Source organism: Atta colombica, unplaced genomic scaffold (genome assembly GCF_001594045.1).
Source record: "Atta colombica isolate Treedump-2 unplaced genomic scaffold, Acol1.0 scaffold210, whole genome shotgun sequence".
NCBI classification, from domain to species: domain Eukaryota; kingdom Metazoa; phylum Arthropoda; class Insecta; order Hymenoptera; family Formicidae; genus Atta; species Atta colombica.
In genome coordinates, this window is record NW_017259306.1 from 2,339,122 (window position 1) to 2,348,984 (window position 9,863).

Consider the following 9,863-nt stretch of genomic DNA (forward strand, 5'->3'; position numbering starts at 1 on the left):
AAACCACTTTTCATGGACAGTTTTAGTAACGTAAATTAATAATTTACAGATTGTACACACACATTCACCTTGCACGCGTGACAATGCATCACGCTATTGTTACAGCGCTCAAGCATACGTTATAATATTATGTATATAATATAAAAATTTAATAAATAATTATAAAGTCCCACGCGATTTAAAAAATCGCTCTTCAGGGAAATTAGATCTCTTTCACATGTTCTAAATATATTACTAATAAAATATTATCTAAAAGTACGAAATTGCAAAAAATATGTAAAAGACTGAAGAATTTTCTACGACGTGTTCAATAAAATATAAGACACAATATCCGGCTATACAGCTACTCATGTGAAAGGGATCTTAAAGGAGAAATTATCGATGATGTTTTCGGTATTGAATACATTCCACTAAATTCTAATCACCGGCGAGATATGAAATCGTTTTTAAAATTCGTGCCAACTAAACGCGGATAAAAAAATAATTGTACTCTATTGTAAAAAGACAGCGGAAGCGACGAGGCACGTATCAAGGCGTTTTACCGTGAATAACGGTATACAAAAAATAACATTATACATATATTACTTATATACACAAAGATACGATTCGTCGAAGAATGTTGAAATATTCGTTCGTATCTGCCGACTGTACGCGCGGCTTAAGTAATTACAAGTAATAATAATAATAAAAAAAAAGAAGAACGTCTCCTGACTAGAAACTTGCGTGGTCGAGCTGCAGGAGCTGGAAGGAGTATTCGACGGCAGTATACGAGTGACGAATCAATCGTCACTCATCCAAAATTAACGTTTCTGTGTACCTTGACGAATCTCGTCTTGTCTAGACGCGGATTAAGGCACTGTTGAACGCTAACGAGATATTCGGTAAAAGTCGAAACTATGTTCGCAGACAACACCAAATCCATGCAACGCGTGTTCCCTCGATTATTCGAACTAAGGTGTTTTTCATGGTTCTACGCAGTCAAAATTTTAACTCGTTTACGATTCAATTTAGTATATAGCCTGAAAATCGAAACTTAAGAGTGGTAGTCTTCCTTTAGTGATCCTCGCCTTGTTGAAAATGGCCGTTTCGGTTTAGCGGTTGTCTCTCTGGAGCGTCGGAAGGTCTGTTCCTCTTGAAGAAACCACACTGTAAATGATAAATAAAGTGGATTGATTATCATTAATCCACTATCATCTTGATCTCAATTAATCATTATCAATATCAAAGACATGAATCAATCTATATAATAAACCAAACAAGGGACTCCGCATTAATCACATGAAAAAGTGGTTTCAATTGAAACTGTGACATTTTACAGATTATTCTGATCAAAAATTTTTTTAGACAAAACCATAAAAAAAATGGACATTTGAAAGTTGATATTTTTTATCTAAATGAACTAAAAAATATCTTTATCTAATAAATTATTCATTTTTTGGCAATTGTAAATATCTTAATATTTTTTTGCGAAATAATGAAATAAATAAATCGACTAATATAAAGAAAACACATATAGTTGTTAAAAAAAAATACAATTTGCAAAATGCATACTTGCAAACTTTGTGTTTTCTTTACATTAGTTGATTCGTTTCATTATGTGCGTAAAAGTATAAAGTAAAGTTACCAAAAAATGAACAATTTAGTACTTAGGTCAAAATATTTTTCAGTTTCGATTTCGAAATAATAATTTTAAAATGACTAGAACAAAATCTCAAGTCCATTTTTTATGGTTTTGTTTAAGGAAACTTTTGAATTTTATAATAACTTTTTCATATTATTATTTAATCATTCGCAGTCTTTTTCGTTACAAAACATTTGAGAAAGCGCTATAATTTGTAACGTTTCTACATTACATTCGTCTTTAGACTCACCTTATAAAGCAAATAAATGAGTAGCAAGAGGATAATCATTCCCGCGCAGGCCGACAGAACTACCACCCATATTGGAATCATATCTGGAGCAGAAGGTGCCGCGCTAGGCTCGATATTCGTCATAACTTCGTCGCTCCTAATGACCTGTTCAGCAGGCGTACCGATGAATGGTTGCTTCGTGACACGAGCTACCAATTTCGTTGACACTTTCACTTTTTCTTCAAGAGCTACTTCCTTCAAAGTCCTAGCATCCACGCGATATCTCGCACTAATCCATACTTCTTGATCTTTCTTCAATGGTCCTAGCACGCATCGCAACATAACGCACTTTGCTGAATCGCACGGTCGTACTGGTGTCTGTAACTCGGGATCGTTTTCCTGATAATAATCGTCATCTTGGAACGTAGTTGCATCTGACGGATCGTCCATCTCGTCGAGGTCTCGTCGATGTCTGTGAAGCCACTCGAATTTCTTGAATTCCTCAATATCGACCATGTCGCTCTCGCGTCTATATCGCGAGCTTGGAAAATCGGGTCTGTCAGTGAGAAACTCATCATTAAACTGGTCACGGTTTCTTCCGTAGACTCTGGTATTGCTTGTTCTCTCTTCCGTCCGTTTTTCTTCATGTGTACGAGTATTATATCTGCTTTCGTAACCTCCGTCCGAAGTTGCACTAGATGATTCCTCATGCCAAGATTGACTGTAAGTTCCCTGATCTTGATTATCAGCATTGCTACCTAAATCATCATGTGAACCACGTAAAGTGTACGTTCTTTCCTCTGTGTGCGTGAAAGAACCCTGAAGAGGAAATCTTCGGCCATCTTTCAACACGATGTAACCTTTACTATCTGGAGCAATAAATAGCTGACCTTCTATTCTGAGGAATCGACTGTCGCGAGGTTCTGTGGATTCCGAGATGTAACTTTGACTACCATAACGATCTTGAAGAGGAAACATAGAACCGTCCTGGAACTCTATGTATTCCTTCCTGTCAGCGGATGTTCTGAATCTTGCCTTGAACTGTACATACTGTTGTCCCTGTCTACTATATACTTGGTAACCAGCTGCATCCTTCGACAATGTGCCAAAGATTCGGTTCAATTCTTGCGTGGAGCTGACATTATGCAAATCAAATTCTCGACTTCCGATTGCCTCTTCGCGGTCGCCAGTGATGAAATCATCTTCCGTAGATGGATGATGACCATCCGTGGTCGCTCCGTAGCGTCTTTCCGCGTCGTAGCTATGTTCTCTCTCTTCCTGCAAGCGTCTTTCCTCTTGTTGTCTTCGCCGTTCTTCTTCTTCTTTTCGCCATTCCTCTCTTCGTTCCTCTTCCTGCCGACGTCGCTCTAACTCTTCTCGATGACGTTGTAGGGCAAAGTTACGTTCTTGCTCCTCTTGCACCTTCCTCTGTCGAGTTTCCTCCTCCTGTCGCAGACGAAGCTCTTCCTGAAGCTTCCTTTGTCGAATCTCCTCCTCCTGAGTTTCTTCCTGAAACTTCCTCTGTCGAGTCTCCTCCTCTTGACGCAAACGAGCATCCTCCTGCTGTTTCAATAGCTCTTGGTATCTCCTTTCGCTTTCTGTAATAATTGAATCGTATCTTCCTGAAGGTGAGATCGTGTGTCCTGGCGCTTCACCGCTTTCTTTCCAACGACTTTCTATCCTAACAGATTGGTTCGTACGTGTTCCATAGGACTGCTCGAGATCAGGCAATCTCGAACCAAAGGATTTTTCTTCAGATTCACGGAACCCTCCGCCTAAAGTTGTGGAACCGTAATTACCGCTTGATTCCGTATGAAAAACAACGCCGCCGCGATTATTAGATAAATTACTGCTATCGATCGAGCTAGTTCCAGAAGAATTGTGCGTATACGTTGTGGTAAGTACTTCGGGTTTTTCTCCCGTTGGGTTTAGCTGAATCCTCCTAGTCTCGGTAATACTAGAAGAAGAGGAAGAAGACGATAACGAGGAGGAGGAGTGTCGTGATTTCTGAATATTCGAACTATCGCCACTATTAATCTCCGCTTCTTCCTTTTGATTCACTTTGTTACGATCTATCTCAAAGCCTCTTTGAACATTGATTGTTCTGCCTGACTGCGACTCATCTAAGATTACGCCGGAGTAATCGGGATAATTCAAGTGCACTCTTTTGCGCTGATCCAACTAATAATATATTATATTATTATGATTTATATTATTGTATATACATATATTATGAAATATAAAAAAATAATTTTTAATTTTATACGTACCTTCAAACTGAGATAATTTGCATTGGCAGATTCGCAAGCGATCGGACCCGCAGTCTCCGGTTGCTCCAATAAATACATCAATGTCTTTCCAGATAAAGTCTGCGCAGGCCATACAAGGAATGCTTCTGCCTCGACGATATCCGATGGGCCTTGATTGCGAATGGTATAATTATGTGTCACCGCTGGCCCCAATTCGAGCTCCGTTGTAATGTTTGCGGCAGTGTAATTGTCAGGGTTATAATACAGATCCTTGGGCTTACTCTCACCGTCGACGCGTAAATCTGTCTCTATCCAGATCGGCAATGACAAGTTCTCTTTGTTATCATAGATAGTATTGAGATCTTCAGGGTTCGTAGAATTAACATGCATATTAAACTCGTAGATAGGCTTCATGCCGTGAGACGTCACAGGCTGAAGTAACACCTTAAATTTCACCAGCTTTCTCTGTGGCAGTGGATTTCCAATATCACAACGTAAAGTATTATTGTTCGATTGTTTGGGTGCAGAACAGTGAACAGGAATTTCTAAGGTTTCTATACGTTCGATTTTGATATAATCGATACCGGCCGGTAATTGCAGATTGTACGTTGCCTCGAATGCATCTTCGCCTGCGTTTTCAACTAAGACTTCGAGTTCAAGCCTTTTACCAGATCCTAACAAATATCTGCCAACGTTGGGTCTCACTTTGAGTTGTAAATCGGGTATACAAATGTTATCGGATCCGCAGTTCTTTCTGATAGAGAGAGTATCCTTCCTGGAAGTTGTCGCGCCGAGAACTGGTCTCAATGGCATTCTAGGATCACGATGGCGATTGTCAGGAATCCGTTCTTCCTCCAGACTCATACGCATCTCGGCATCCAACGACGTTAGTTTATCACGAATATTAGGAGTCACGTAGACCTTTAAAAAACAGTGCCAAAGTTGTAAATTTTAAAAACAGGAAATATAGAATATTGCAAAAATCAACTGTCTACCTACCTGGACTGTACGACAAAACTGGCGATCGCGTTCTACCGAGATTGTATGATTCATCGTGTTCTTGTTTTCCAACTCTAAGAAGAACAGTCTCGGATTTTTTGTTTTCTTTACGTCGAGTACATATTGTATGTTGAAATTGTGCCTTATAAGAACACCCTCTCCCGTATACTTGAAGCAAGCTCTAAGTGGAAAACACGTAACTCTGTTGTTGTCCGAAAGTGTGCAGTTTCTATTGTCTAAGGAAATCAACTTGGATTCGGAGTCGAAGGATACGTAGGAGTCCATCTTGATTACCGGTCGTGATCTGGAGAATGCACAAAGTTTAATTTCAAAACTAAATATAATTTTAAAAACATTTTCTACATCCAGAAGACATCGAGAGAATATGAATAAGGATAATTGAAAATAACCTGAAAAACATTGCTGCTCCCGACTCATATGCACCGACTACTAAGTCTGGATAAACATTGCCATCGAGGTCAAGGCCACCGGCTACAGAGAATCCGAAGGTCTGCACTGGATTGTCCAGGTCCTCTGCGTGGATTACTTGGGAATATTTTTCCAGTACTCCAGTCCGTGAACCATGATAAATGTAGACGGCACCGCGACCGTTTGGACCAGCATAGGGCGCGCCGACGACGAAGTCACCGTAACCATCACGGTCGATGTCCCCCAGAGAAGCCAGCGACAAACCGAAACGTCCGCGGTTGCTTTCGCCGTCCCTGGATAACGATAAGCTTTATCGCCGCGGTTCAACGAACTTGCGTGACACAGGGCTCATTTAACCCTTCGGGTCGGAGTTAATGAACTTGGGACCAGCAGAGATATCCGTTTTACGGACGAATTTTCTCTAAATATATATATTTTTGTAAATATAGTATGTATAATATATAATATATTATATCCCCTCTATTCTCTTTTATTCTTTAAAACTCATGAAGCTTCATTACCTTGTGTCGAATTTGCGGAATTTTTCCACACCATCACCCTGATAGATAATGTAAACTCTTCCAGTTTCGATGGTCATTTCCGGATTATCTGGGACCGTATACATGGGTGCACCGACTATCAGGTCATCCAACCCATCTCCATCTATATCGCCGGCAGTTACTGCGTAACCGAAATAAGCGCCCATTTGTTCGCCAGTAAGATTTCGAGGATTCGTCATATTCGATGTAAAAAGTAAGACCTACGATCATATTTTCATGTCAGCCTACATTTGCAATAATGAGACATATATTGCTCTCGTGCAAATTTCATCGCGGTTTTAAAAATTTGGATCTTATCGATTTATTTAAATTTCATGTGATATGTTCTTATTACAATTCAATATTTAAATACATAGGAAATATACAACGTACCACTTTGCATTTCTTAATGTTAGAGAGATTAAATATTACTATGCGCAAGTATTTACATTTGACTTTATCTTACATGCAATATTCCTCGCGTTTATCAAAATCCTTTAGTAAAAATTTTTTTAACATTTTAATATTGCAATTTTTTTCTTCCCTTCTTTCTCCTTTCCTCATATTCATCGTCTTTTTTGTACTTTTTTGTACGTCATGTTGTCTTCAGATTTCAACCTGTAATATAATATTCTTCTACACACCTTGCCCAGAAGATCGGAACCGCGCGGGACGCCAACCGCGGTACCACTATCTCCGTTTCCAACAAAATCTCCTGTCGCGACAGAATAACCCATATAACTATCGTCCTCCTTCGCAGGACCCTCTTTGGTGAACATGATTCTCGATCGGCTATTCAAGGGTTGTGAAAACGCTTGTCCTACAAAACAATTCCATGACGTTAGTAAGAGAGATATCCTAAGAAGCGACGGGAATGCGAGTGTTTTTATGATCACAGCTTTAGTCAAAGGTCTCTGAAAGGCTGTCGGCCTTTGCTGCAGTCAGGAAATAGCTCGCACAAAAAGCTTCACAAAATCTTTTATTGCATCGAAATATAAACTGATCAATTGAATTTGATTTTCATCGGATAAAGAACAATTTGACATTTAATAATTAGCTATAGCTAAACTAAAATTTTTTAAAAAAATATTAATTAATTTTCAAGAGAATTAATATACATATATCAGGAGCATATACATATCGCACACATCCATATACGTATGCGTACATATTTAATTTTATAAGATTTTGTGAAAATAACACTATATAAACATAGGAATAACAAGCTCTTCTATTATTAATCTAGCATTTGTTCTCGCTATTAATATCAAGCGATCGTCACTATTTAGCAACGTTGGCGCAAACTCTCGAGCCGATTAAGGGTATTATAGCTTTCTAGTTGGATCCGTATTACCACGGCTCTTGCTGCATCTGTAGCTTGCTGAAGCTGTAAGAAGCGGGCCCGCACCTGTTAGAAATGATCACCCACCACTTATTTGGCAGTAATTAAAAAGAAATAATAGTGTACATCGTCACAATTACAGCTAATTTTTAATTTATCAAGAAAATGAGATACAAAAACAACTTTTAATTTATATAAAAATTTTAATTTTTTATTTAATTTAATTTTTATTTAATTTATAATAACATAAGTAAATAACATAAAATATCAATCATACAGATTGTAAATCACCCAAATTATATATAAAGGAAGAAATTAATAATACTATTTATACATTTTCGGATTATAATGAGCATAGTTATACTATATTTATTGATTTCGATTATATAATTAATAACAAGTGTTATACATTAAGCATAAGGATAAATGATTAGAGTTACTGCCAAGCAAGTACAAAGAGGGTGGAAAATACTCTCGTGTTACTTGATACCTGCCTCCGACGATTTCCTGCGATTAATGCAAATTATTACTGCCGGCTTTCACTTCAGTTTTCGCACTCTCGGAAAAAGCCGACAAGCAACACATTGTTAATTTGGCAAGTAAGAAGTCGTCAATACGAGAGAATGGTAGCTTATTAGAAATGAGAGGGTGGGGGGGGGGGGGACAGGGGAAGGGACAGTACTTTAATTACGGGGAACGCCTTCAAGTGTTCGCGATACCTGATGCTTCGGCTTCGGTGATTAACATCGTCGCCACGAACTTCAACCTCATGGCGGCGGCGATCGAGTATATTTGACCTGCAATTTGTTAAAGGAAATTCTCCTCTGAATTATTAGTGAGATCTAGAAGTCGCACGCTCTTTCTTTCTATCTCTCTCCTTTTCTTTCTAATCTCTCTCTTTCTTTCTAATCGCTAATCGACATCCGCTCCTCCGTTCTCGTTCAGTCGCATCACTCCGTGGATCAGATAATTTTGATTGAAAAAAAGAAAAATAATAAATACACTTCTACGTTAGCTTAAAAGACAGATTTTCGGCCGGCTCACATACGTCCTAAGATATATACGGGTATTATCTTAATAAATTAGACGAAAATTTAGTAAAGGATCTCACCTTGCCAGTAATAACTGCCTGGTGCTCCTATGAAAAGTCTCTCGCCATTCTGAAATAGTAGAAAAGTAATCGTTAGCGAATTTTTTCACTCGTTGTAAAGCATGAAGATGTTAAAATCTAATTTATCTCCAGCAACTCTTTTGCTCGCATTCACATAATTGTTTTTATACCATTAATTATTCTTATACTTTTCCTTTGTGGAAGACGAAGTATCTCGCAAAACAAAAGAAGCGATAAATAGTGTGATCTTCAGTGCCTCGGGTACATAACTGAGAAATGAACTTACGAAAAAATAGTCTAATCTTTTTTTTTAATTTATAAGATAATGCCGTAGATAAGAGAAGGGAGGACTTGTGCGAGTCTGAGATGCGATAAATCAATCACTCGTATATATGCAAGCCGCACATTTGCTGCACACAGCCGCGTCACGCATGTTAAATCATATTAGAAACTGCGGTGGCCTTTACGAGACTTCTCGATACGAAGTGCCATCGCCTCTTGATGCACAACAAGAAAAACGCTGCAAGACTCGAGAGATCGATGGCATCTTGATCGAATGATAAAACATCGTGAGATATCACGAATACGATACCTGTCGATAACTTTCTCATAAATCTATAGTGCATAAGCTCCGTTACGAAATATCTTCACCATTTCTAATGATACTTAACGTACACGGCGATTGAAGATACAGATTTTTTACACGAATCAAATTAAATACAGAAAGAATATAATTTTGTTGAAACTAAAAATTTAGTTAAATACAAATCTAAAAATATTTTTGTTGATTATCAGTATAATAATTATGCAGAACATTCAAATCAATTGCTAGAATGTTTTTACTAAGAATAGATAATTATTTTGATCCAACGAAATTATTTTCAGATCTGTATCATAATTAAATGTTTTACCTCAGCAAAAACCATTTTTTTCATGTGCGAATTCAATGATATAGCAAGATTTTTTTGTCAAATTTCGCGAATTAACTTTTGCTTTGATAAAATTTTAATTCAAAAATTAATCACAGGAGTATGTAATCTTAAATTATTTTTTATTCAAAACTTACTTTGTTACGACTTCTTTCAATTATTTATTTATGAAAATGACGGGCAATTTGTACATATTCTATTTAAATTTTTCAACTTATTAAATTTAATAAATTTATTATTAAATTCTATATATTCAAAATACTTAAAATTTAAAATATTCCTAATCTACTTAAATGTAACTCATTTTTACTTAATAATTCTACATTTTGAATTCAAATTAAATATTTAATTAATTAATTATATTTTCTAATAAAATAACAATACATAAAATCCCTATTAAGACCCCCCCCCCCCC

The 9,863-nt window shown here is 37.2% G+C and overlaps 1 protein-coding gene across 2 annotated transcripts in view; it reads right to left on the bottom strand.

The window, feature by feature from the left end:
- Positions 1-308: 308 nt before the first annotated feature.
- LOC108687707 (integrin alpha-PS2) overlaps positions 309-9,863 on the bottom strand; it is a 76,326-nt gene continuing 66,771 nt past the window's right edge. Inside the window, exons 6-14 of one of the 2 annotated variants that reach the window (XM_018193625.1) lie at positions 8,520-8,568; positions 8,128-8,205; positions 6,711-6,886; positions 6,049-6,287; positions 5,509-5,820; positions 5,099-5,402; positions 4,121-5,020; positions 1,872-4,031; positions 309-1,146 (exon numbers count right to left, since the gene is read on the bottom strand). In XM_018193625.1, coding sequence (XP_018049114.1) covers positions 1,054-1,146; positions 1,872-4,031; positions 4,121-5,020; positions 5,099-5,402; positions 5,509-5,820; positions 6,049-6,287; positions 6,711-6,886; positions 8,128-8,205; positions 8,520-8,568 — 4,311 coding nt within the window. In that variant the 3' untranslated portion in view covers positions 309-1,053. The remainder of the gene's footprint in view (positions 1,147-1,871; positions 4,032-4,120; positions 5,021-5,098; positions 5,403-5,508; positions 5,821-6,048; positions 6,288-6,710; positions 6,887-8,127; positions 8,206-8,519; positions 8,569-9,863) is intronic. The other variant, XM_018193626.1, reaches the window with a different exon arrangement.